The 27,633-nt window shown below is 47.6% G+C and overlaps 1 protein-coding gene across 5 annotated transcripts in view; it reads right to left on the reverse strand.

Moving 5' to 3' along the window:
* Positions 1–12,909: 12,909 nt before the first annotated feature.
* TCEANC2 (transcription elongation factor A N-terminal and central domain containing 2) overlaps positions 12,910–27,633 on the reverse strand; it is a 47,247-nt gene continuing 32,523 nt past the window's right edge. For 4 of the 5 annotated variants that reach the window (XM_041771785.1, XM_041771783.1, XM_041771782.1 and 1 more), the window contains exon 5: positions 24,268–25,292. In XM_041771785.1, the coding sequence (XP_041627719.1) occupies positions 25,104–25,292 (189 nt within the window). In that variant the 3' untranslated portion in view covers positions 24,268–25,103. Of the gene's footprint in view, positions 13,388–15,665; positions 15,785–24,267; positions 25,293–27,633 lie in introns of those variants that run through there. The other variant, XM_041771786.1, reaches the window with a different exon arrangement.

The raw sequence follows: 27,633 nt of genomic DNA on the forward strand, positions 1-27,633 counted from the left end.
CTCTGGGATGCAGCTTCCTGTTATTAGGCACCTCCACACTCGGTCAGGGGTGTGGAAATCCACTCTTTCATACAGTCTCTCCTTCTCTACAATCCCCGCCACAACGCGATGATTCCCTGTCATAAAGGAAGAAAGATTTCCCATATGCCTCTGGCATACCATGTCCTGTGTCGGGCTCCTTATGAACCCCTGGAAAGGTTTCTCAGGGTACCGGAGGGACCCAGACTCAGAGGTGGAATGGGACTTCTGATTTAGGTGGGGCATACCTTGCAGGGCGGCACGTCTTGCACCCCCAAGTCTCTCCCCAGACCCCCAGAACCCCTTAAGTTCTGATCAGGACAATACAGCCTTCGGTTGCTGGGGAGGGACCAGAGAGTAGAAGGCCTTGCCTGAGATCAACAGCTGGTGGAGCGGGAGCTGGAACCCGGACTGGGGGCTGCAGGAGCACATTTGCAGCCAGAGCCAAACTTGAGGCTGACTGGGGGACAGTCTGGATGTTTGGGGAACCCCTGCCTGGGCACTGGGCCTCTTCACCAGCTCCGTTTCATAGCAAAAGGAAAGGAGGGGCCCACCAGGCATCAGGTGTCTGGACCAGGTGTGCAGGTCTAAGCAGCAGGGTGAGTTTGGGTGCCATGTGTCCTTGTGCTGAAGTTCACATGCACCACTGCCCACGAGCTCACCCGTGTGTAGCCGGGGCACAGGTGCTGGGGGCTGCCTGTTGTGTGTGCAGGTGTGTTTGGGTCTATTTGTGAACATATGTGTGTGTATGTTCCCCTCTTGTCCACCTTGCACTTTCACGAAACCCCATCTTTTCCGGCGTCTTATTTGATCCCCACTGGAGGGCCGTGAGGGAGGCATGGCAGGGGCTGTGGAGAAGGGGTGTCTGGGGAAAGCTAGGGCCTCTGCTCAGTGTGAGGGGAAGGGTGCCAGGCGAGGCAGGCGGCTCCGTGCACTGTGGTCCTGACCGATGCTCCCGTGTGTGCCTTGGTCGAGGCCGTCCCTACAGGGGGCTGGGAGCGACGACCCCTCAGGCTGTCCTGGCTCTGCCAAGCATGTTCCTGCAGGGCCGTCAGGGTCAAGGGTATTTGGGGTCCATGTGGGTAGGAGAATGTGCTGGCTAAGTGTAAGTATGCCTGGTGAGCGCAAAAGCCTGAGTGCACTGTGGGGGCATCGGGGTGTCACCTTCCCCCAGACCAGCCCTGATCACCCAGGGCCTCCGGGAGAGGTGGGGAAGCCAGCTCAGGAGGCTGGCCGGAGGCTCTCCAGGCCCCATCCCTGCGGGCAGAGCCTAGGGCAGGCGTTGGCACAGCGCCACCTTGTGGGGCTGTGAGGAGGGATCCCTGGTATCTCCCGGAGGCCGATGGCCTCTGAGGCAGGAGAGATGGGGAAGGGGGAGAGGGGCCTGGGGGGCCTGGGGGGCCTGGGGGCCCAAACCACTCCCAGATCCTGAGCCACTACATCTGGGTTGCACCAATTCCCCAGGTCGAAAAAGATCCAAGATGCGTCCCTGAGGTTCTCCCCCTACTTTCCAAACCAGTTCCCAGGTCCTCTCAGCATCCTCCTCTTTCCCCTGACTCTTAAGTGGTATTCCCACTGACTAGCAAAGATGGACATCAACCAAGTCCTTAACACTGACATAAGTCACAGGTGGCTGGCTGCCCTGGTTTGCCTCGGTTTGCCTGGGACTGAGGGAACCCCAGGACTCAGGACTTTCAGTTTTAGGATCAGGGAAGTCCTGGTAAATGGGACTAGTTAGTCACCCTAGATGAGCAAGTGTGGCAACAGGAAATAGAGGGTGCTGTGGAGACAACATCCCGGGGACCTTGGTTGGTCTGAGGGGTTAGAGAAGCTCCTGTGCCCTCACCCCACCACAGATCCCACTGGCTACAGATGCTTTGGGCATTCTCTTCTATCCTTGAGGTCTTGTTACCATCTCTGTGGGATTTGGTGACTCTACACTGGGCCTCCTCCCAGACCTCTCACCTTTGTTTGCTGCCCTCTTCTGCTCTGAACAACGGGGACAGGCTGTCCCACAGGCAGAGCCACCCCATAGGCCTCAAATGGAATCATTATGTCACCTGAGCCTCTTCCTTCTCCTGGGTCCCTATCTCAATGACTGGCATTCCCACCCACTGGTCACCTAGCCAGACATCTGGGGTCTTCTTTGATCTGTCTCCTTCACCTTCCACGCCAGTCCTTTCAGTTCTGTGTATCCCGTCTCTCCAATCTGCTCCTTCCTCTCTTCATCCCCATTGCCACTACGCTGCCAACACCAGCCTCCCCTGCCCCCACCACACCCCCCAGCTCCCAGCAATTACCCTGGGTTCATCTAGACAATGGCCAGAACATGGAGTCTGGTCCCAGCTTAAGGAGGAGTGAGAATGCTGGCTTGGACCTGGGTCCATGTCCTCAAGCCTGAGAATACTTGCCATGTCAGCCTAGGGACACCCTCTTACCTACCCTGCACTAGAGGAATAGTGAGGGTCCCATTTGCATCCTTCAGGGCCTTTGTCTGGGTAGGCTAGCCATGGCCAACTCAGCTGTCCTATACCATCTCTACACTGCAGCTGGTTCTCCTGCTCAGGCTCCTCCATGGCTCCCCATGGCCCTCAGGATGAAGTTGGAGCTCCTCAACTGAGCTCATAAGGCACCATATGACTAATTCCTATTGTTCATGGAGTTATACTTCTAACCGTTCTCTACCTGTACTCACGGTGCAGCTGATTTTCTGTGTTCTGGTGAGAATGATAATGGTACATGTGTAATGGTGTGTATGTGTGAATGGTGTGAATGTGGTGGTATTTGTGTGTGTGTGTGTGTGTGTGTGTGTGTGTGTGACAGTTGTGATGGTATACACATACCATGTGGTGGTGGTTGGTGTGTGTATGGTGGTTGTGACAGTGTGTGGTGGTTGGGAGCCGTGTGTATGGTTGGGATGGCGTGTGTGGTGGGGATGGTATGTGTACAGTTGGGATGGTGTGTTCATAGTGGTTGGGACGCTGTGTGTGTGATGGTGGGGACAGAAGAGAGCTTTCCGATTCCTCACGTCTAGTTTGAGCAGCGCTGTTCCACTTGTATATGTTTTATGGATTGGGGTTCCCTGTGACTTTGTTTCTAAGAAGGCTTCTGTGGCTTTGAAAGGTTTGGAAGGAGTTTTCTGCTCCTTCTCCACGCCAAGCAACTCCCTACCTCTGTGTTTTTTCCATGCTTTCCCGATGACCACCATCTCTGACTGTAGAGATGTCGCCCTCTTAAATGGCCCACCTCCAAGAAGCTTCTGGGGCTCAGTGGCATGAACAGAACTGCCTCCTCCTCTATGTACTACTGCCCCTCATCTCTACTTCTTTTGTGCTTGTCTTACACACCTAGACTAAGAGTTCGGTAATCTCCACACTAGCACGCTTCCTTTCTTCTCTGCTGACTCATGCATGGATGTGAATAAAGCCTCGTCAGTGGTTTTGTGCAGCACACTGCCTAGTGGGACAGGCAGACATATAGCACTGTGACATTGGTGCCATAACAGAGGGGAGCCCAAAGGCTCCTGACCTGGGAGCAGGGAGGCAAAAAGAGGCTTCCTAGAGAAAATAATCTCCAAGAATAGTTTTAAAGGATGAAGCATGTGCCTGGAGAGGAAGTGGGGAAAAGTGTCCCAGGCAGAAGGAATAGCATGTGCAAAGGGCATGTGCAAAGGCCCACAGCATTGGAGAAGGTGGCGGGCATGTGTGACAAGCTGTTAGTAGTTGAGACTGTGGAGTAAAGACTGTGTGTGGGGAGCAGCAAGGCATAAGGTCTGAGACTTTCAGGGGCCAGGTCCCAGGGGGCTTTGGGTGCCAAACTGGGGAGCTGGAGCTCCATTCTAAGAGCAGAGCCATGACAGGGAACTGAAAAGATACTACTTAAGCATCTGACTCTTGATTTGCGCTCAGGTCATGACCTCAGGGTTGTGAGATCAAGCCCCATGTTGGGCTCCATGCTGTGCATGGAGTTGGCTTGGGATTCTCTCTCTCCCTCTGCCCTCTACCCCTCTCTCCGCTCATGCTCTCTCTCTTTCTAAATAAATAAATAAATAAATAAATAAATAAATAAATAAATAAATAAATAATTTAAGAAAATAAAATACACTAGAATAAAATTTACTCTGAAAACATTTGTTAATGTCCAGTTCAGAGGTATTAAATACACTCACACTGTTGTGCACCATTAGAACCACCCATCCCCAGAGCTCTTTTCATCCTGGAAAACTGCAACTCTGTACCCGTGAAACACTAACTCCTCCCCGCAGCCCCTGGCAACCCCCATTACAAGTCTGTCTCTGTGAACCTGACCGCTCCAAGTACCTCATACAAGCAGGATCAGACACCATTGGTCATTTTGAGCCTGGCCAATTTCACTTAGCATCTTGTCCTCAAGCTTCACCCACGCTGTAGTATATGGCAGGATTTCTTTCTCTTTTAAGGCTGAGTAACATTCCACTGCATGTATTTACACCACATATCATCTATCCATTCATCAGTCGATGGACACCTGGGTTCCTTCTACATTTTAGTTATTGTGAGTAACGCTGCTATGAACATGGTTGTGCAAGTGTCTCTTTGAGACTTTGCTTTCAATTCTTTTGGGTAGATACCCAAAAGTGGAATTGCTGGATCATATGGTATTTCTATTTTTAATTTTTTGAGGAACTGCCATCCTGTTTTCCGTGGAGGCTGCACCAGCTCATATTCCCACTGGCAGTGCACAAGAGTTCCGATCTCTCTACATTCTTGCCAATGCTTCCTTTCTTTTGCTTGTTTTTTTGTTTGTTTTTGGTAGGAGCTATCCTAATGGATATGAGGTGGTATTTAAAAAAACATAACTAATTGAAATGACATTAATAAAATTAACCATTTTATTTTATTTTTGAAGATTTTATTTATTTATTCGTGAGAGACGCACAGAGAGAGGCAGAGACAGAGGGAGAAGCAGGCTCCCCACAGGGAGTCCAATCCGGAACTCGATCCCAGGATCCTGGGATCATGACCTGGGCCAAAGGCAGATGCTCAACCACTGAGCCACACAGGTGTCCCTAAAATCAACCATTTTAAAGTGAACAATTCAGTGGCATTTAGTACATTGACAGTGTTGGATGACCATCACCTTTATGTAGTGACAAAACATGTTTATTACTCAAAGTAAAACCCCTTCCCTGGTAAGTAGTTTCTCTCCTGTATCCCTCCCCATAGCTCCTGGCAACCATCAATTCTGTCTTTATAGATTTGTCTATTCTGGACGTTTCACATAAATGGAACCATGCATTATGTTACCTTTTGTATCTGGCTTCCTTTTCCTGGCTTCATGCTTTCGAAGTTCACTAGTGCTGTATCATATGTATCAGCACTTCATTGCTTTTTATGGATGAATAATATTCCACTGTGTGGATATACCACACATTGTTTATTCATTTATCCACTGACAGATACTGGGCTGATTGGAGTTACAAGATCCCTCTAGCCATGTCCATGCAGTTTAGAGGGAACAAGGCTAGGGCCGGGTTAGTGATGCAAGCCTAGGCCGTGGCAAGGACAGAGTACGTTCTTTAGGGGGTAGATGATTGTGAAGTGCTGGAAGGAAGAGCGGAGAGTGTCTCTCCAGTTTTATGAGACAAGCCGTAGGGGAGGACAGGTTGGAGAAGATGATCATGAAGCAAATTTGAGTTGTTTGTGGACCATCTGGAGGGAAATGTCCTCCACAGTGTATAAGAGATGTGGGTCTAGAGCTTGGAAGGAAGTTCTGGGCAGAGAATGGGGCTTGATGGTCATGGGCATGTAGCTGAGATGATCAGGAGAGAGCGGGGGGGAAGGAGATGGGAGGGGCTCCCAACAGGACCCAGAGGGTCCTCTTACACTGTGTGCTCCAAAAGGCAGGTCCTGGCCATCCTGCTCCCCACCAGTTGCCAGACCCAACCATACTGACCGACACATAAAAACAGCCACTTACATCTTGGTGGGATGAATGAAGGAGTCCACAAATGCCTAAGACCCATGAGGAGAAACCAGAAAAATATGATGGTGGACAAACTGAGAGGGATGAGTTTCCTTTTTTTTTTTTTTTTTTTTTTTTGAGAGGGATGAGTTTCAAGGATGAAGTGGCCAGCAGCTCTGGTAGCCATCCATCAGTCTGGGTAAGTACTGGCAGCCCCAATTTATATGTGCAAATGGAGAGAGTGCCGGTGGTCCAGGCAAAGTGACATGTGAAAGTGGAAGCCGGGGGTGTCAAGTCAGATTTGCAGAGTGATGCCACGTCAGGGTGAGCCCGAGACCCCTTGCAGGAGAGGTGCATGTGGTGGAGATGGTGAGCTGAGAGGCCTCATCTGGTAGGCCTAGGCCGGTCAGGAAGCCAGGCTCTGACTGCACAACCTTGACCGAGTACCTCCCCTCTCAGGTATTTGAATGACTGCTCTCTAGGGGTCTGCAGTGACTCAGCTGCCTCCTTCACTAGCTGCCACCCTAGACGACCCTCCCTAGGACCAGCCCCCACTTGATGCTGTGACCAAGGCCTTTTGGCTCTGCAGAGGGAAGGGTTCCTTACCTCGGGGAAACTGTCTTCTTTCCTTCTTTCTTTTTAAACATTTTTATTTATTTATTTGAGAAAGAGAGAAAGAGAGAGCACAAGCAATGGGGTGGGGGTGGAAGGGTAGAGGGAGAAGGAAAAGCAGACTCCTTACTGAGTGGGGAGCCCGGCACAGGGCTCCATCCTAGGATCCCAGGATCATAATCTGAGATGAAGGCAGACACTTAACCAACTGAGACACCGAAGCACCCCACTTTGGGGAAAATTTCTAGGTGGTCTTAGGAAGTAGTTAGGTGGGAAGGCATAACGAGAAATTTTATGGCTGCTATGCCATAGTTTCCAAGACTCCAAAAGAGTTTTCTTTTCTGTCTCCAAAGATGAACTTTGTCATAAGCCCGGGCACAAGTAGATGGGAGAGAGAAGCATCTAGGGGAAGCTGAAGGACACTAGAGACCTAGTGTCAGAAGGAATTCCAGCCTTATGTCCAGATGGCTCAGAAGACCCCCATCCCCACCTCACTGCTAGCCCAGAGGTGGCACTCATCAGTGCTGGGGGAGCTGTGAGGTAAGAGGAGGGACACCAGGGTTTTGGGTCTGGCTGGCTCACTTCCTTACAGGGTGACCTCATGCCAGGGGCTCCCCTCCTCTAGGATTATTTCTTAACTATCATGGGTTCACTTGACTGCCTCATGCCCTGACTTTTTAAAAAAATTTTTTTAAAAGATTTTATTTATTTATTTATTCATGAGAGACAGAGAGAGAGAGGCAGACACAGGCAGAGGGAGAAACAGGCCCCATGCAGGGAGCCTGACGTAGGACTCTATCCCAGGTCTCCAGGATCATGCCCTGGGCTGAAGGTGGCGCTAAACCACTGAGCCACCGGTGGCCTGACATTTTAGGGCTCCAAACTGCCACAGAGAGATTAATAGCAGAAGAAGCACAGCACAGAGGGTACCCTGGAGATGCAGCGACCAGAAATGGGTGTGGGGCTTAACAATCTCCTTGCTATTTATTGAAGGTCTACTAAGCACATGGCTCTGTGCCAAAAACAGATGTGCAGCCTGGGAGGCAGGAACTCAGACTCTAGTCCCACTTTTGCCTTGAACTCCCTGTTCGGCCTCGCCTCAAACACGAGCACACACAGCAATAGAATCAGCGGGAAGTGGCACAGATTGCTAGCCCTACCCCCGGAATTTCTGATTTAGTAGGTCTAGCTTGGGGCCAGAGAATTTGCATTTCTAAGTGTGCAGGTGACGCTAATGTGGCAGGTGGAGGGAATGCAGTCTGAGAACTGCTGGCCTAGCCACTTCCTGAGTCTGAGTCTGAATTCCCTTGGCTCTTGACAGGGAGACTGGTACCAGCCCTGCTTGCCTCCTGCCAAGGGGTGCTGTGAGGTGCAAATGAAAAAGCTGGATGAATTCTGGAACTTTGGAGAGCTGGTTGGGACCTCAAGGTCCATCTGCTTTGAACTCCCTACCTGATAGGAGAAGAAACTGAGGACCAGAGATGGCACAGACAAAGGTCACAGTCTATTTGAAGGTGACAGAGCTGGAATGAGAACCCACATAGCTTCTGCCCTTCTCCTGGGTTCTGCCAGCCTGAAGGAGAAAGAGATGCTTTTAGCATCTTTCTTTCAAGATGAAGTGACACCTCACGGGATTTGTAGCTAGTTGCTCCGAGTATCGTACCTGTGTTCCTTGTGTCACCATTTCTGAGCATGCTGACCCAATAGCTTCCAAGTGACTCTCCCTGAGGACTTTCTCTGGGCTCAGAGCCTACTCTTCCTGGCCTGTGTGAGTGCAGGAAAGTTGCCACAGACTCAACACCTACTTCCCCTGAGCAGATCTCAGCCAGTGATGGAAGGGGTGGATACATACCCCAGCTCCCTCGCCCCTTGATTCAAACAACTTTGAGGCACATTCTACACTATCACTCAGAATTCCTCAGTGGAACTGAGCACTGGAGAGTTTATAGCAGAAACCTGCTTGCTAATACATGCCTTGCTTCTCTCCCCCCCCCCCCCCTTTTTTAAGACTTTATTTATTTATTTATTCACGAGAGACACACACACACACACAGAGGCAGAGACACAAGCAGAGGGAGAAGCAGTCTCCATGTAGGGAGCCCGATGTGGGACTCAATCCCAGGACTCTGGGATCACACCCTGGGCCGAAGGCAGGCACTAAACCGCTGAGCCATCCAGGGATCTCCCCTTTCCCTTCTATCTTACTTTCTAACAACACCTCTATAGAGGCTTCCCCTGATTACCTCTCAAATAAACTATTTGTTTCAAATCCTTGTTTCAGAGTCTGTTCCTGGGGGAAACCCAGTCTCAGACAGTATAATAATAATATTACTAATAATGGTAACTTCCAGGGACACCTGGGTGGCTCAGCAGTTGAACATCTGCCTTTGGCTCAGGGCGTGATCCTGGGGTCCTGGGACTGAGTTCCACAGCAGGTTCCCCTCAAGAAGCCTGCTTCTCCTTCTGCCTGTATCTCTGCCCTGCCCCCATGAATAAATAAAATCTTTTTTTTTAAAATGGTAACTTCCACTTATTGAGCACCTACTATATATAACAGGTGTCAGGCACATTTGACCTCATGTGATCCTCATGAGAACATTCTTATCACCTCTAGATAACTGTTGAGATGATTTGGGTTCAGAGGCCTGACCAAGGACTGTCAGCTTGTAAGCTTTCAGTAGGACAGGGCATCAAGGGACCTGGGTGCCCTCCCAGGAGGCCCAGCCCCACTGGCTGGTCAGGCCCTGAGAAAATGCAGTCTGAGGCACTTTTAAGGCCTGACACGGTCCCCACGACAGGTACTATTTGCAGTGGCAGCAATGGGACTCCTGCTAAGGGCCTCATTACTTGAGGATATTGATGAAGAAGGAGACAGCTGGAGAGGAAGAACAGCAAATATTTTATGGTGATTGCAATTGACAGACTGGTTTGTGGCTACTCTTGGAGATTCCCAGGAATAACCAGGATAATTTCCTGCTTATGTAGAAGGGACCTCAGGGCCGTTGTCTTTGGACAAAAATGGGACTCCGTTTTGTAATCGCAGGTTGCTGAAGCTGGGCAATGCCTAGGCTGAACAATGGAATACATTCCTAATATGTTCATGTGGACAGAATATGGTCTTTGTTTCTGAAAGTGCAGTGTTTTGCTTTAGGCTTAAGTTTTTAAAGCATGTTTCCGTAGTGAATGTTTTTGTTACATTAAAATAAAGCTATTTGGGTAATAATAAAATCACACACTCAGGTACAGTAAAATAAGCTCCCTGGATGGTACTCAAGGCCCACATTAGACTTCACACTGGGCCCAATATCCCTGATGGGAGCTTTGAATGTGTCTCCCATTTCTGGCCTCAGTTTCCTCACGAGTCACAAGCGAGGCAGCTGAATGGGTCCCACACTCTCCCAGGTCCCCGTCTGTCAGGGCCTGTGGCTCTCCCTCAGGGCCGCTTGGCAAACGCAGGCAGGTTTCTGCCCCAGTCTGGCCTAGAAGCAGATCTGTAATTGAGCCTGCAGGGTCCCTGTGACAGGCACAGCCTGTAAATCTCAGCTGAGGAAGAGACCCAGGGAGATAAATCGTACTGCAGCTGACTCTCCTTGCACTCCAGAAGCAGCTTGTCTCTGGGGTTAGCACAGAAAGAAGGGAGAGCCGATAAAGCCATTCCCCATGGATAAGACACCTAGCAGGGTGGGGGTACGAGGACCCAGGCCATCCCTCGCAGGGAGGGAGTGCTTGCAGAGTGGTGTCAGCTCCTGAGAGCCCCTGAACATGGGCACAGGGGTGTGTAAGCAGTATAGTGACGTGGTCAGAATGAATGCATTGTCACGGAGTATTTACATGCCTCTCTCCTCCCTCGGGCCCCAAGCCCAGACACTGTGTCTGAGTCAGCTCAGTGTGCCCAACACCAGGCCTGGCAGAGGTAGGCAGCAGTGAATACGAATAATAGAAAATAATCATGGTAACTAATGATAACGGTGATAGCTAATGATTGTTAATGCTCAGTCTGCGCCAGACCCTGAGCCCACCGTTCTGCAAGTACTATGTACCTCTCACAATCCTAGAAGGCGTATCTCCATGACACAGAGATGTTAAGTAACTTGTCCATGAGCACTCAGCTGGTATGTGGCTGGGCCAGGATTTAAACCCAGGTAGCTTGGCTCCAGAGTCTGGGCCCCGATCCACTCTGCAAAATGATCAATACAGTAGTGACAAGAACAATGTAAATTCATTGTGTCGGCATCTGTCACAGGGCCTGCGGGAAGGAATTGACGAAGGATGGGCAGGCGTCCACCAGGCGGCCTGGCAGAGGGAAACAAAGGACAAGGGCTGAGAGAGGTCACTGCCTGTCTGAGGGGTGATGAGACACTTGGGAAGGCCAGAGCATAAAGGGGCAAGGAGAGAGAGATGAATCTGAGGAGGCAGGTGGGGGCCAGATCCCCATGAGCCTCATGTGCCAGGCTAATTAGCACAGGCTTGGTCACATGGGCGAGGGCGGGGCAGAGACAGGCCAGGTATGATGACCGCACCACCTCCCACCAGCTCTGAGACCTTTGGAAAGGCACTTCCCCCTACTGCAATCCCAGTTTTCTCATCTGTAACCTGGGGGTGATAATCCCACACTCTGCCCCGCAGGGCTTGGATGAGGATTAATGAGGCAACAGACGGAAAGGATTTTGTAGACTAAAAGATTTCACAGATGTAGGTTGGGGGGTGGGATCGAGAAGTGAAGGGACAGTAGTTGTGAATTTAGCAGCTGCTTTTTACACACAGCCTATCGGATTTACTCTTTCACTGTGATTAAAACTAACGCCGTTTGTGGCACTGCTACTTGCCATTTGGCCTCTGTTACCTCACTTGAGGATCCTCAAACTTTGAGGTGAGATGTAATTATTTTGGCCTTACAAGTGAAGATACTGAGGCACGGAGAGGCAGCGTCACCCACTCCCACCGAGCAGGCCAGAGGGGAGTTGAGGCATGGCCTAGGTTTGTAGCTGCACGGCTGTGTTCTCTTTTTCTTCTTAAAAAAAAAAAACAAAAAAGAGAGATGTAGCTAGTTATTAGAGAGAGAGATAAAGAGAACAGGAGCGGGGGCAGGGGGAAGGGGCAGAGGGGGAGAGAGAGAGAATCCCAAGCAGATTCCCCACTAAGTGTGGAGCCGGGATGCAGGGCCGATCTTGCGATCCTGGGAATCACAACCTCAGCCAAAATCGAGAGTCAGGTGCATAACCAACTGAGCCACCAGGCGCCCCTGCATGGTTGTGTTCTCTCTTCTGGATCTCACAAAACGTGATTAGTACTGAGTAGCTTGTCAGAGCCGAAGCCTCCCAAGGTCAGACCAAAGGGTACAAAGGTCCAGAAGTTAAGACAGCGAGAGCTGTTGACTACAAGTCTTCAGGACTGGAGTACTTGAGATCTGAGCCATCGGTCAATAACCTCAAAGGCCTGTGATAGGGCATCATTTGTCACTTTAAGGAGGCCCAACTTTGAATTCTTCATTGCAAGACCAGTATGTGCAGGCAAAGGCCTATCAGGCGTCACTTCTCCGCTCAACTTCCAGTTTTCTCCTCCTTGGGAAAGGCAGGGTGGTCTCAGGCCAGAATGCACTGGGCTCCCAGGTCGCCCGTATGTGGAAAAATCCCAGCTCTGCCACTCAAAGCCAGTGACCTTGAGTAAGGGGTCTCCTGTGTCTGGACTTCAATCTCCTGACGTGTAATACAAGGATGATCATACCTACCTTAAAGTGCTGGGCAGGATTAACGAGCTCATGACAGTTCTCGGTCTCTGCAGGATCCCTGAGGGACAGGTCACACTGTGGGAGGGAATGGAGAGGCAGGAGTCTCGTTCGACACTGTCCGCCGTTTTGTAATCTCTTGTTTTTCTTTTTTTTTTTTATAAAGATTTTATTTATTTGATAGAGAGAGAGAGAGAGAGAGAGAATGCATGTGAGCACAAACAGGGGGAGCAGCAGAGGGAGAGGGTGAGGGAGAAGCAGACTCCCCACAAAGCAGGGAGCTGGAAGCAGAACTCGCTCCCAGGACCCTGGGATCATGACCTGAGCCAAAGGCAGATGTTCAACCACTGAGCGCCCCCAGGTGCCCCTGTAATCTCTTGTTTTTTCAGTAATGGTGGGGAAGGGTGTTCAAAATAATGCACGTAAAGCACTTAGCACAGTCTTGACATAATACTCTGCAAATGTTAGCTGATGTTGTTATTATACATATTATAATAAATCAGTTTTTAAGAACTCTGTTTCTTTGTGGAAAATGACTCCCCCCCCCCAAAAAAAACCCCCAAATGCTCCTTAATGGAGCTAAAGAGGAAGAGGCTAAAGCAAGTGATGCTTCTTAGCCAGAAAATAGGAGTTTCATGGGGCCAACAGACTCCTGCCTTTGACTTGGCTTCTTGCTGAGTCAGGTGAGGCTGACACATGAGCAGCTGGAGGAGCACCACAGCTTCGCTGGAAGGCTGGCCAGCTCAGGAAGCACTTTGGATGCCTGTCAAACAACCAGTCCACGGCCCTGGGCTTCGTACCTATCTTTGTGGCTCGCTGGCTGAGCAACCTTGGGCAAATCACTGAACCTCTCTGAGCCATCAAATTGTCACTTGATGAATGACAATGATATGCCTGGGCTTTACAGGGCAGCTGGGAGACTTTGAGAGTTACAGAGCAGCGTCCATGATCACATTTTCATCTTCATCATCATAAGGCGTTTGGGCTTCATCAGGCCAATGCGGACCAGTACCAGGCTTCCTGCCAGCTGTGCTAAGGTTGGATTCGAGTGGCTAGAGGGTCACTCTAGAGGCCAGTGTGGAGCAGGGTCTGGAAGGGAAGAGCAAGATGGGGACCAGGAAGTATTATGTGTGTGTGACCCTCCCACTCCCACTCCATCTGGCCTTTCTGGACAACACCATTAGCCATGAATTGAACTAACCCAGCAAAAGGATGGTTCTGGATTGCAACAGGGAAACAAAATCTGAATGTAACTAACAGAGCTTTACCTTATCCACTTGCCTGGGATGGTATTTATGCTAATCCTATTCCAAGCAAAAGCAACTCAGACTAATAACAACCGCTCAGCTCTGAGTTCCACACCATCTGTCGGTCTACACACGCTGGATTAGGCTTTCCTGTGTCGCGCAGACAAGGCTGCTTGGCTGTGCGGGCACTTGGGGGCCAGCTTGAAGTTGCGGAGGGGGAGCCCCTCACTCAGTACATATGTACGGAGTCCTGCTGGGGGCTGAGCCCTGAGCCAGGCACTGGAGACCCAGAGGAGGGACACACAGGGTCACTGCTCCTAGGAAGTGTGTGCTCTGGTGGGGGTACACCAGAGAAAATAAACAATAAATGAGTATAGTAAGTCAGTCAGTCAGTCAGTGGAGATGGGGTTAAATCCTATGGGGGAAAAAAAAGCCCCCATGTGTCAGAGAATGGCTCGGGGGTTACAGCCTAATTAGAGAGGGTGGCCAGGGAAGACCTCTCAGAGGAGGTGAGACTTGCATGACAAGGAGTCATCCCAGGGTGGTCCCAGTATGCAGGCAGAGGCAACAGTGGATGCAAACACCCCAACAGAGGGCCATAGTTTAGAAGTTTGACAGAAGGCCAGAGCAGAGGGAGCCAGGGGTTGGAGATGGTGCCAGAGATCAGGACACTGGGGACCTCATAGGCCACTGTAGGGGATGTGTGATGAGAGCCACCAAGGGCTTTGGACAGAGGAGTGACATGACCTACAAGTCTGTTCCAGATGCTCACTCTGGCTGCTGGGTGGAGAACCGACTATAGGAGAGGTAAGAGTGTCCCCAAGGAGACAAGGTCAGAGGCTCTGGCTTTGGGATGTGGAGAAAAATAAAGGTCTTCTATTCAGAGGTCACATTTTGGAGCAGTGAGAAAAAGAGACGGAGCCAGAGTGCCCAGCACAGCCTCCTGCCTGTAGCAGGCGTGCACTCTGTCATGGCTGGGGCTGTGATGATTTGATTCTCCACCACACAGCCCCTCCAAAATAATAACTTTGAAAACTCCTGATGTTTGATCAGCTCAAGTACTGGCTCGGAGGCCCCATGCTAACCCTGGGTGCATTTTCCCTTGTGGGTTGTCCTCCTATCATGTCCCCAAGGCCATGTGGGCTGTTTACTCTGAAGTGAACCTCCCATGGGCCGTGCGTTTTCTGGCTCTGAAGCAATCCAATCCTTAGTGCTTCCTCGGGGAGCTCTACTCACTGCATCAGGCAGGAGAGGATGGGACTCTTGCACAGATAGAGTATACTGATGCAGCACAATCTACAGAACCATGAGAAAGTCACGGTTGACGGCAGGCTTGGCCCATCTCCTGCATGGTGAGATCCCAGGCAGGATCTCACCTGGTGTTCTAATACCCTCATTCAGTGTGTGTGTACCAAGCTCCTGCCCTGTGCTAGACCCTGTGCCAGGAACACAGCAACTAATCAGACACCGTCTCAGCCCTAAAGCTCACATAAGGTGGAGGAGTAAATTAATAGTGCCTGATGTGCCACACGTGCTCCGGATTTGCTGATTAACAGCTACCTGTGTGGTGAGCCCTTCATACTGTACCTCTACTTTTACTTAAGTATTTCCTCATCTCGAAATCATAAAAATTTCGTTCAGGCCTTCACTTCAGACTGTCCCCTGACTCATTCCCCACTCTCACTTCTGGCTATTCTTTCTCTTTCTGCCCTTTGGCTCCAGGCACATCACACATGTTACTGTTCCCTGTTCTTTGATATTTCTCTGTCATGCATATACCTTTCCTTGTACCTGGAACCGCACTTGTCCCATCCACTCCCTGCTAAACTCCTATCTATATATCCATCAAAGCCCAGCTCCAGAGGCAGCATTTTTTTTGCAAAGCCTTTCTGATTCTCTCCAGATTGGGCCTCTCCGCAGGCACAATCAAGCCCTTGCCCCATGATGCTCCCACAGTCCCTCACCCATTCCTATGATAGATTGCTATGGATTGAGGACTTGATCCCCTCACTGGATGAGCCAGGACACAGAGCCCCTGTTGGTTCTGTCTCATCTCAGGGCCTGGCAGAGAGGAGGGAGATATTCAGCAAGCATTTTTGTTCACAGGGGTAATAAGGCACCTGTGTGGCCATAGTAGAGATAGAGGCACAAGCATGAGGCCAGAGAGGTCAGCAGACGTCCGTAGGATGAGGCCCTGGATGACAGGCCTTGGGGTAGATATCAGCCACTGGAGAAAAAGCTGAGGGAGAAGAAGAAAACCATATCCCACTCAGAGAGGTGAAAAAGTAGGACAGGAGAACTATTTGGGGTTGTGATAGGGGATATAAATATTGATTATGTTTACGTGATGTTCTCAAGGGCTATTAACTCTGGGCTCATTTTCCAACATAAATAAGAGAAATAAGAGAAGATAACCCTTGCCATTAAGGACGTCAGGTCTATTAATAGGAAACAAAATACCTGTACATACAAGCATCATCCCCTTCTGCACCTTGAGACCATTTTATGATACACTTTGTTATTCGGATGTGGGGATGGAGTCCTGGAGGGTTGAAATAGCTTGTCTAAAGTTGCTAGTTGAATAGCAATGAGCCAATGATTATCCTACTCAAAGGCAGTCGTGAAGAGCTGTGGAGGGAAAAGTCTTGCCAATCACAGAATTTGTGTCTCATACAGCATGATTGTTTGTATGTTTTCTGCATTAAAAACATTACAGTACATGAATTTATATTCACTGTGAAAAAAATCTGATTGGATTACAACCGAAAGTATAAAATAAATACATGTGAGTCCATACTGATAGGTAGGTAGGTAGGTAGGTAGAGCAAGAAAGAGAGAGAGAGAGAGACAGATAAAGAATGGACAAATCTTCCTTAGGGAAGAATTCCAAAAAATTTATGTAGATACTCTACCCAGGAGGTGGAGTTTGATTACTACCACCTTTGAGTAGGGTCTGGTGACTTCCCCCAAAGAATAGAGTATGGAAACCGAAAAAGAGTAACATTACAGTGGAGAAGCACTACCCTACCCAAGCCATGGAGGTTAACATTCCCAGTGATAACTTACCTGGGTATCCTGTACCCCTAGGTGTGCTGTGACAGGAAGGGGAGCTCAACTCTGGGATATTCTTCCTCAAAACCCATGACCCTAGCTCAGTCAAGAGGACGTCTTCAGACAAACCTGAACTTAGGAGCATTCTACAAAATACCTGGCCAGCCCTGCTCAAGACTGTCAAGGTCACAGGAAACAAGGAAAGACCGGGGAATTGGGCAGAGAGCAGAGAAGTCTAGGGAGGCATGACTAAATGCAGTTCAATCACCGACTGAATTCTAGAACAGAAAAAGGGCATTAGTGGAAAAGGCTGATGAAGGTTGAACGAAGTCTGGAGTTAACAGTAACGGAGCAAGGGTGGCGTTTTCATTTTGACACACGTGCCACACTACAGTACAACGTTAACAACGGGGGAAACTGGGTGAGGGGCAGATAGGAGCTCTCCATATTGTCTTTGTAACTTTTCTGCAAGTCTGAAACTATCCCCAAATAAAAAATTTATTTTAAAAAATTCAGGTAAGCAGAGTGTGTGTCCCTCCTCCACCATGCCACCCAAAGCCTCTCTCTACATCAGGTACACATGCATACATACCTTCTTCTTCAATATGTTCCTGTGTTTTTTCCCCCTCACTTAAGTGGTCCACACTGTACTTACTGCCCTGTGACTTCCTTTTTTCACTGGACCAAATGCGTCAATGGCCTCTCCACATCAGCAGATTTTCAGTACAGATCTACGCTGTCCAATACAGTGGCCACTGCCACATGCAGCCATTGAATATTTGAAAGCGTAGTTAGCCCAAACTGAGATGTGCTCTTTAGTGTGAAATACACATCAGATTGCAAAAAAAGAATGTAAAATATCTCAGTAATTTTTATGCTAATTACATGTTAAAGTGATAATAACTTCAGTGTATAGAGCTCTAACATATCATTAATTTCATCTCTTTCTCTTGACGGTTTTTAATGTGGCTCCTGGGAAGTGTAAAACTACACATGTGGCTGGCTTGTGTTATATTTCTACTGGACAAGTGATGTTACGTGGATCTAAATTCATTCTTTTTATCTGCTGCTTAGTATTCCAAGTTGTGAAAGTACCACAACTTATTTAACCATCTTTCTCTAATGTAAATTGAGATTACTTCTAAAATTTTATTACAGACCATGTTGCAATTAAATTTTTGTAATGGCTACTTCATGCACTCCTGGAAATTTTTCTAGAGTAGGGGTTGGCAAACCAAGGCCATGGACCAAATGCCATCTACCACGTACTCTTGTGAAGTTTTATTGGCACACAGCCACACTCACTCATTTACATATCATCTGTGGCTGCTTTTGCACTACAGCACCAGGGTTGAATAGTTGTGAGAGACCATATGGCCTGCAAAGCCTAAAATATTTACTAACTGTCCCTTTTTAGAAAAGTTTGCTGACATCTGATCTGAGAGTTATCAACAATTAGAAGAGCTATGTTGCAGGTCCAGTTCCCTGGAAAGTAGACTGTGAGATGGGAGATTAGCATACAGCAAGTTCATTAAGGATTGTGTGACCTTATGATTTGGTGGATCTGATACAATCCAGCTTACGATGAGCAACTTTGGCTGCACAGTCAAAAACCACAGGTCCTGCCAAATCATGTGGTTCACACAGCATGGCTGCTTGTACTGTTCAGTGCTTCTTCCATGGTGTACACTCTCTGGTGGGTGTTAGCATGGAATACATAGAACTTCACACTCGGTGTCCACTCTCATAGTCCATCCATGAGCCTGTACCCCAGATCTCTCCCCGATTTTCTAGTTTCATCCTTTCAGACCCCTAACCAGCCAAGCCATTCACCACTGCCCATCAGATCCATGTATCATCTAACCATGGGCCCCCTTTCATTCCAGAAAAGGTAGATGACGGCGTGTAGTATCCAGAGCTTGTCCACTGGAAGGATTTCCTCCTCTACCATCTTTCAAGGACACTGCAGTGGGGCCTGCAGTGTAGCAACAGTCTATTTTTGGCTTGCTCACACAAACTGAGCTGACCCACCCATGAACAAAGCTTGGCTTTTTTTTTTCTCCTCCAGCTGGATCTAAGGAGCTCCTCAGGCAGCCATAGGTGATCTGAGGGAGAGGCACTGGTGCAAAGATGGAGGAGGACATAAATGTCTGGGCCACCTGCTCCTGCAACTGTCTTTTGCCCTTTGGCCCTGCTGTGCCCAATCCCAGTTGTACCATGTCTATCATAATGAATTGCTGCTGACCTTGCGTGACCTTATGATTTGGTGGGTTTCACAGAATCCAGCTTATGAGGAGCAGCTTTAGCTGCATGGTCAACTCGATGATCTGCAGTCAGATGATCTGTCTCTACCAGAACACTCAGCAAATCAGAAGTTATGTTTTGAAAACTGTATTATTCTTGGTTACAGAGACATGGCCCTGTTCCAAAACCCCAGGGGTCTACATTATCTCCTACTAGGCCTCATCATAAACTCTGTGGGTATCTTTTTCCACTACAGATACCTCAAGTACCCTGGGTTCTTTCAGGTGATAAGGCTACTTGTGCCATAGCCGGGATCTGCTGCTGAGCCCCTTCCCTCTCTGGGCCATCCAGAACTGGCAGCCTTCTGTGTTATCCAGAATATGGGATGGAGCAGTATTCCCAGGTGTGAAATATGCTGCCTCCAAAGCCCAAAGGGGCCCCCTCTCTGCCACTGTGTTTGTTTTTTTTTTCTCTTAATGGGGGAGTGGGAGAAGCAGTCATTGTCTTTTCCTTTGGAGGACATGTCCCCGGCACATTCCAGACTACTGGTCCCTACAAATATCACTGAGATATCAGGCCTCTGAATCTTCTTAATGTTTTCTTCTGCTCTCTGCAATGTATGTGTCTCACTAAGGCTTCTAATATACATGTTGTTCATTGCTCATCTGGCCCAATGTGATGTTCTGCAAGGTTATCTAGGCAGGATAGGTCTCTTCTCAGACTAGGTTGTGAGAGAGCAGGAAGGTTAACAGCCCGGGGGCAAGACTGTCCAAGTGAATGTGAACTCTTTCTTTCTGATAGGGAAGGACATGAAAAACATTCACCAGGTCAGTAGCTACATAACCATGTACCTGAGGACAAGTTCAATGTGCTCTAGGAAAGATGCTACGTCTGGCACAGCAGCTGCCAAGTAGAACTACCACTTGGTTGATTTTGCTGTAGTCCATGGTCACCTTCCAGGATCCATTTGATTTGTGCAGGGGCCGGTGAATGGAACAGAGATAATGAGATCACTGTCCCCAAATCCTTTAGGTCTTCAAGGTTGGCATTAATCTTTCCCATTCCCTGTTTATTAGTAAGGTTGAGCATCTTCTAATATGTTTATCGGCTTATTTCCTTTTCTTTGAATTCCCATAATTCATAATCATTTGTCTGTTTCTTTCATTAGACTGTGAGCTTCTTGGGGCCAGAGACTATGTCTCATTTATCCCAGGGACCCCTGGACCTGGCTTGTAAGAGCTCACCAAATATGCAGTGAATAAATGATTTTAACAAGATGAACAAGCAGCATTTGATTGGACATCCTGGGCTTCCTGGATCTTGAAACTAAGCTCCTTAGCTTATGGGTAAGCCTATCCCAGACAGTAATCTTATCATTTTGGTTGATTTAAAAGAAAATACAATGTCATCCAATCAAACCATCTCTCTTTTGAAACCAAGGCAGTGTCACTGACCTAATCGAAGCTCCCAAAGCCTTGTTTTCTGGATGGACTCCCTTTGATAGCAATAATGGGCAGTAACAAGCTGAGCCCCCGCCCCATCTGGCTGTGATAAACGCATCCAAAACACATTACAAATCTCAGAGTGAGGCTCTGAGGCCTGAGGCTGCAGCAAAAGAAAACCAAGGTTGACAAGCACAAGTTTAAGAACCTGATATTCTATAAATGAAAAAAGGCCAGCTGCCTGTTCCTTTACCACTGAACAAAGTAAATGCATTATCTGAGCTTCCTGCCATTCTTCAAACCTGGGACTCTCTAATGATATCTGTTTGGTCAACTCGAAACTTCATTTGCCAAAAAAAAAAAAAAAAAAGATCTCGCATTTACTGAATCTCAAGTGTGTCTTTCCTTTATGTTAAGTTTTTGGGTTTAAAATTTTTTTAAAAATTTTCTTAAATATGCTTACATTGGAACATTTTCATCTTCATAAAACACATACTTTATATAGGTCCCTCACATTCTCAAAAACTTCTCATGCCTCCCATTATCTGAAGGCCAACGTCCAACTCCTTCCTGCACAAGCCTCCCCTGGTTACTCCCCCCTCCATTTCTCTTCACCATTTCTAAGAACTTTATGCTTCCACTACACATATAATTTTGCCTCTACTGAAATAAGCCATGCACTTTACACTTGTGCTTTTGCACACACACACTGCTCCCTCTGCTAAGAACTACTACCTATCTTTTGAGATTTGGTTCAAATATTATCTCTCTATGAAACCTTTCCTTCCCCTAGAATGGTGCCGATCATCCCTTTTCACACTTTTTCAACATTTTAAATAAATATCTATAGTCAATACTTCATATCTTATACTATAATTATTTACCTATGTGTCTGTCTCCCCACCAGACTAAGAGTTCCCCAAAGGTAGAAATTCTATCTCATATATTACAGTTTCCCCAGGGCCAGTGCAGTTCTGGGCAACGTGTGCTCACTGAATGAATGAAAAGCTCTAGTCCCTACCCAAGGGCCCAGGACTTCCAATTTAACCACAAGAAAAGGACCAATAGGCTACTGGAGCAGACTCTAACAGTGCTTAATTTCCCAATTTCCTCTAGTAACAGAACACACTTAGAAGACATATTCATGCCTAGACTCACAGGTAACTCAAGGTCCTAGGAACCTCTCTTAACCCATTTCGGGAGCTGACCCCTTTCATTGAGAACAGGTTGGAGCTCAGAGGTGCTTCCTAGTGGGTGGGCAAACTTATGTCGGTGTCTGAGAGCCTCCTTCCCTTTGGCAAGCACTCAGAATAGCTCCATTAACGTTCATGGAAATTCTGCACATGCATCAAGGAGAAAACAGCCACAAATAACACAGCCTGCTTTCCAAATCTCCAAAGCACATCTCTGCAATCATTTCACTTTCTAACTATCACCACTGAAGGCTTTCAGCCAGACAGCAATTTGTTTTCAACTTACTCTGGGTTCCTCAGTTAGCAGAACTCTTTGGATGTTTATAAATGAAGCTTCCTCCTTCCTGTCCCTCTCCCTGCTCCAGCTTCTCTTCCACACAGCCCAGTAATAAGAAACTAATCAGTTCCTGCAATCAGTCCAGAATCCTTCACTTTGTGCTCGAGACCCTTCAAATTTGTCTTGGTCCTTGCCTTTCTCTCTGGCCTCATCTCCAGGTACTCTCCTGCATGTGTCTTCTACTCTAGCCATACCAATTACCTCCCAGGTATCACAGTTCTGCTTTTGCTGCTGGGCATATACCTTAACCACCCAAGTACCTACTTCTGCCCTTTCAGACTGCACCCAGGTATCATCTCTTCCAGGAAGCATTCCCTGGTTGGATTAGATGACTTCTCTGTATGCCTACAGCTAGTCATTCAACTGTTCAATAAATAGTTATGAAGACCTAGCTTGTGACAGGCTATTCTAGGTGCTGGAGGCACAGCAGGAATAAAGCAAAGGGTCTGCTATCAAGAAGCTGAAATTCTTAAAGGAGGTGGAGGTAATAGGCAATAAAGAAATAATAAACTGTGTCAAGTGGGGGATAAATACTCTGAAGAAAAACAAATTGGGGTAGCGTATTAAAAAATGAGTGAGAGAGGGCTATTTTATTTAGGGTAGTCAGTGAAGGCCTATCTGATAAGGCAAGCAGAGATCTGAATTGAGTGATGACAGGAACATGCAGATATTTATGGAAAGAGCATTGCGATCAGAGGAAGAGTTAAGTGCAAAAGCCATGAGGCAAGAACACATCTGGTGTGTGTGTTTGGAACAGTAAGGGAGTCAGTGGGACCATAAAGGTGTGAGAAAGGGAGACAATATTAGGAAATGAAGTCAAAGAGGCAGCCAGGAGCCAGATCACATTGGGCCTTGTAGGACATGGTAAGGGCTTAGGATTCTACTCTGAGGTGGAAGCCACTAGGTTTTGAGCAGAGAAAAGATAGAATTTGTTTTACATTTTAAAAGGTTCATTCCAGCTACCTGTGGATAACAGACTATAAGGGGAACAAGGGTGGAGGCAGGAAGGGCACAGATACCTGGACATCCATTAATTCCACTCATGTATTGGGTACTACTATGGGACAAGCACTAATCTAAGGACAGAAGATATCCAGATGAGTAATACAGGATTTCTGAATTCTGGCAGGATTTCTGAAGGAGGTTACAATTGAGTGGGGATAGAATCAAAAGCATAGCCACAGAACCTGTGGGTATGTCAAAACAGTATACAAGGAATTATGGTAGGGGCAGCAGAGAGAATTAGATAGACAGCAGCATTCTAGAGAAAGGAAGCAACTCATGAAATTGCTCAGAGTGGGAAGGGGGAGATGACACCACGGGATTTCCTCCCGGTTTTGATATGTCACTTTGTTTCTAGCATAGGGAAGTCAGTCTAAAGAGGCTGAGACTAGAGGCAGAGGAACCATTGAGGAGGCCATGTGGTCATCTGGATAAGAGAGGATAAAGTCCTGAAGTATACTAGAGATGGAGAAGAGAGAAGAGATTCTAAATCTATGTGAGAAACGAACCATCGGGACTTCATTGAGTTTGGGGGTGGGGGCGATGAGGAGCCTAGGCTGACCGCCAGGTTTCTAACTCAAGTACCAGTATTGCCAAGTGAAAGAAAACGTGTCACATTTGAGATGTCCACGAGACATCTAGGAGATATTGCCTGAAATTCAGGACACAGGTATGGGCTGAAGATGCCAACTGGAGTGTCATCCGTGTGTACACGATGCCTAAGAGCATGAACAGGTGAAATCAACCAGGAAGACTGTACATCAAGCAGACCCCAGTTCTGAATTGTAAATCTGCCACTCACCATCTGTGTGACCCTGAGCAAGTTATTAAACCTTCTGAGCCTCACTTCCCTCATCTTTAATTAGGTATTAGTACAATTAATTTTTTAAATGTCTCCCACAATGCTGAGCACGTGGTTAAGTGGTCAATTATTATTCTAGCTCCAATCATTATGAGCAGTGGGGAACTGAACAGAATACTTCTGCTTGGTAGCTTCTGGTAGATATCCACAGTGCCCTGAGAAATGGGTGCTCCAGTAAGTAGGTACTAAATAAATGAAGACATCTAAAAAACTGAAATAACACTTACAAATACAACAGGTGAAAAGGTTAAACAGGATTTTTAAAACACTACATAAAGACCAATGTAAACGCTAATAAATTATCTTTGGAAGGACGTCTGGCACTTAGAAAGCAGACGTTAGCCCCCTCCCTTTTGTCTGTGCTTTTAACTTAGCCCCTCTATCTTTTTTTTTTTTTTTTTTTAATTTTAACTTCCTCCATTCTACTGACTTCTTTGCAGATTATAAACATGCTCTTGTCTCCTCTAGCCTAAAAAGCCTTTCTTGGGTCCTGCTATCACCCTCAAAGTCTTGTCCAATCATTCTTTATTTTCACCAACTGTCCCCTTTCTAAACTTCGAACACTTTTCAATGAATAGGCCACAGCCTTTGTTGTAGACAAAAAAACCCTCCCAGTTTATTACTTAAAAAGAGCAAATACATTTACATCATTGTTCAAGCAAGCTTATACAGAGGCATTTCATTTTAGAATATAGGTGCTTTTTTTTTTCTACTATGGTAACTCATTTCAAGAGAAATTTCATTATGTATCTTCTACAGAGCCCGAACCCAAGAGCCAGCATATTCAAATAAACCCCAAGGTGTGGGGAGGCTTCTGGCCAGCTCCTCATTAGAAGCCTCAGCATGGGGGCTCCGGAGACCAATGCAGAAGGTCTTCGAGGGAGAGCTGCAATGTTCAGATAAGTGAGTTCTGGAAAGAAGGGGTAGTTGGCTGGCTCCAGCAGGCTCACCCCTGGGGTAGAGCAAAGAGAACAGACAGGGGAGTTCTGAGAGGCACGGGAGCTGTCTAAACTCAGGGGGACGGGACTGAGCAAGCAGCCGTGGTAATTGAGTTTCAGTTACCTGCAGGGTGGCGAAATAAAGTAGTTACTTCATCTGCCTGACATGGGGGAGTTTAGAGGTGTCCTTGGCATACTCCCAGTGAAATCTGTCACCCTTTCCCTGGGCTAGGTGTGGCAACCGTACTGTGCTTCCTAGCGACAGCCAGCCATGTCCCGTTCGGCAGCACAAGCGCACTACAGCTAATGAAGCCTCTCCTGCAGGCCTGGCTCCCAGGGCTCTCTGCATCCTCTGTCTGAAGGAATGGCACCATGGGAAAATTTAGCACCACCAGCAGCAGCCATCACCCAAACTCAAAAGAGTCTTTGAATGGCAGAGAGAGGCCCATTTTGCTTTCTGCCCAGCCCAGCTTTGGAACCATCCTCAGGTCATTTTTTGTGGTTCTGTACAAACGTGCCGACTGGCAGTGAGCCGTTCTTCACCTGAGCCCGGATTTCAGCTTGGTGCTTTAATGTGAAGACCAGGGCTCTCACCGTTCGCCGGTACGGCCCATTAATGAGGCGGGAGCAGAGATGAAACGTTTCCCGCTCAATATTTTCAACCAGTAGGTGATCCATCTAAAAAACAGCAAAATTATCAAATTAGGGCCTTGCATTGCATAAGGATTAAAAGCAAGAGAGGCTGGAGCACTCTGCTCAGAGGCTCCATTAATCAACTGAAATTCAAGGACATCTACTTCCTGTCACAAGAGAAACAGGAAGAGCAAATTAATTCCACCCTAGCAATTAAGGAACAAGGCCATGTGCTTTGTGACAGGGACCTCATTCACAACCCCTGCCGGGTGGTAATATTTGCCATTATAACAGGAAACGGGCCTGAACTAAGCAACGGGTACTGGGCCCTGTACTTTACCAACCAGGAAACCAAGACCAAGGATAATAAATCAGTGTAACAGTTTATACTTTTTTGGGTTTGTTTTAAAAGTGCCTTTTAACCCCTTACAGCATTTCAGCAACACTGGGTCTGAGTCTTGATATGTGTGTAGAGCAGTTGATAAATCACTTTTCACATTTAATGCTTACAACTGTTAGTACTTCATGTTCTAGATGAGGAAATAGGTTCAAAGGTAAAGAAAGGTTCAAGGTCTTACAACTAAGAGGCAGAGCCGGGACTCTGACCTGATGCCCCTGACCCCCAAGTTCATGTTCCTCTCCTTTCAGCGTACTAACTGGTCACCCTGACATTCGGGGTGACCAATTGAGTCTGAAGAGACCTCTGCAGGGCCAGCTGAGCAGAGCAGGCCTAGGGGATGGGACCTGCAACAGTTCCGGGGTTGTCCAGCTTGGGTCCAAGCCTTCCTCTAGTCACTGACCTTGTCAAAGCAGCACAGGTCTGGATCTTTGTCCATAGTCTGGATCCAGGCTAGACTGGGATGCTGGTCAGGCACCCCCTCACTACTCTCCTTTCCAGGCCATCTCACACTACTTGCCTTGCCAGTTCTGACCACAGCCCAGCCTGAGCAAGCTAAGGTGCTTTCACACGTGGCCGTGCTGCTGCCCAGGTACATGCTCTCTCAGCATGGTCCACTTATCCCAGCAAACATATTCCCATTTGCATGGCAAACAAGCACTAAGGAGGGCACGTGACGTGATGAACACTGGGTGTTACGTGAAACCGATGAATTACTGAACTCTACCTCTGAAAATTAATGATGTGTTGTATGTTGGCTAAATGAATTTAAATTTTAAAAAATTATCAAAAAAAAAAAAAAAAAGCTTTGATAAAAACCAAAAAGCAAAAAAGCAAATTCTAGTTCAAAGGACTAAAAATTCTTCCTTAGGTGGCCACAATGTCCTAAGCTTCCCTTAGACAGTTTTAAAATATATAATAATGACCCATGTTCTGGGTTTGTCTTCCCTAATGGTGAGTTCCTTGAAAACTGTAAACAAAATTTTCTTTCTCACTTCCTTTTTTCCCCTCCCTTCCTTACCTTGCCACTCATTCAAATACTTATTCAGCACTTACTACATGCCAGGTTCTGCGCATGGGCTGAGGAAAAAGCAGTGAACAAGGCCGACAGTCCTCGACTCCAGGGAGAGCACAGCCCAGTCGGAGAAGGAAGAGGACGGGACTCTAAGTGTACTGAGTACTAGGAAAGGGGACCAGAAGAAGTGCTGGGGTGCAGAGCTAGCACACAGGGCCCCACCCTGGGATGGCAGCACCTGGCTTTGGGAGGGAATGGTGTTTGAGCCAAGACCCATCTGGTCAGGTGAAGGGCATTTGCTTTGTGAGAAATTCACTGAGCCACACATCTATCTCCCACGCAATTTCCTATCTATGCACTTTACTTTTATTTAAAAGAAAAGCCTAGGAAAAAATGTACCAAAAATTAAAAAGGAACACCTGGTGTTTGATAAAATGTCCTCACCTAAGAGAGAGACCAACAGACCAAAACAAATGGAAAAAAAGAAACTTGAAAGAAATCAGGACCAGGTAGAATGTAGAAGAGGACTGAGAGAAAGAGAGAAACAGGGAGAGTGACTACCTGGGCCTAGACATCTGCCTACGTGTAGCAGACAAGATGTTGAGAGGAGTCTGTGATCCTGAGGACTATCTCCAAGGCTTGTGCTGGAGTGAGTGGATTTGGCACCATGGTTCTTCAGAATCCAGATTCCTCGAGCTTTTCTTGGCCTTCTGGCTGGGCACTGAAGTATCCCCCCCCCCCCCAAGGCAGCCCTGGTATCAGACCACTCTAGGAGGCGGAAGGGTGGTGGGCTGTTGGCCCCCCACCCAGCCATGCTGCCAGAGAGGCCCCTTGTCCCAGGGTGTGGATGACCAGTCACTGTTCAGATTTACTTAATGTAACAGACAAGAGAAAGTCTTAACTTTTCTTTTTTTGAGGGCAGTGGTTGTCAAGAGAGAAGAGTATTGTGCATCTGCAAAAATACGTCATGGCCA

The sequence above is a fragment of the Vulpes lagopus genome, chromosome 10 (assembly GCF_018345385.1).
Source record: "Vulpes lagopus strain Blue_001 chromosome 10, ASM1834538v1, whole genome shotgun sequence".
Lineage (NCBI taxonomy): Eukaryota > Metazoa > Chordata > Mammalia > Carnivora > Canidae > Vulpes > Vulpes lagopus.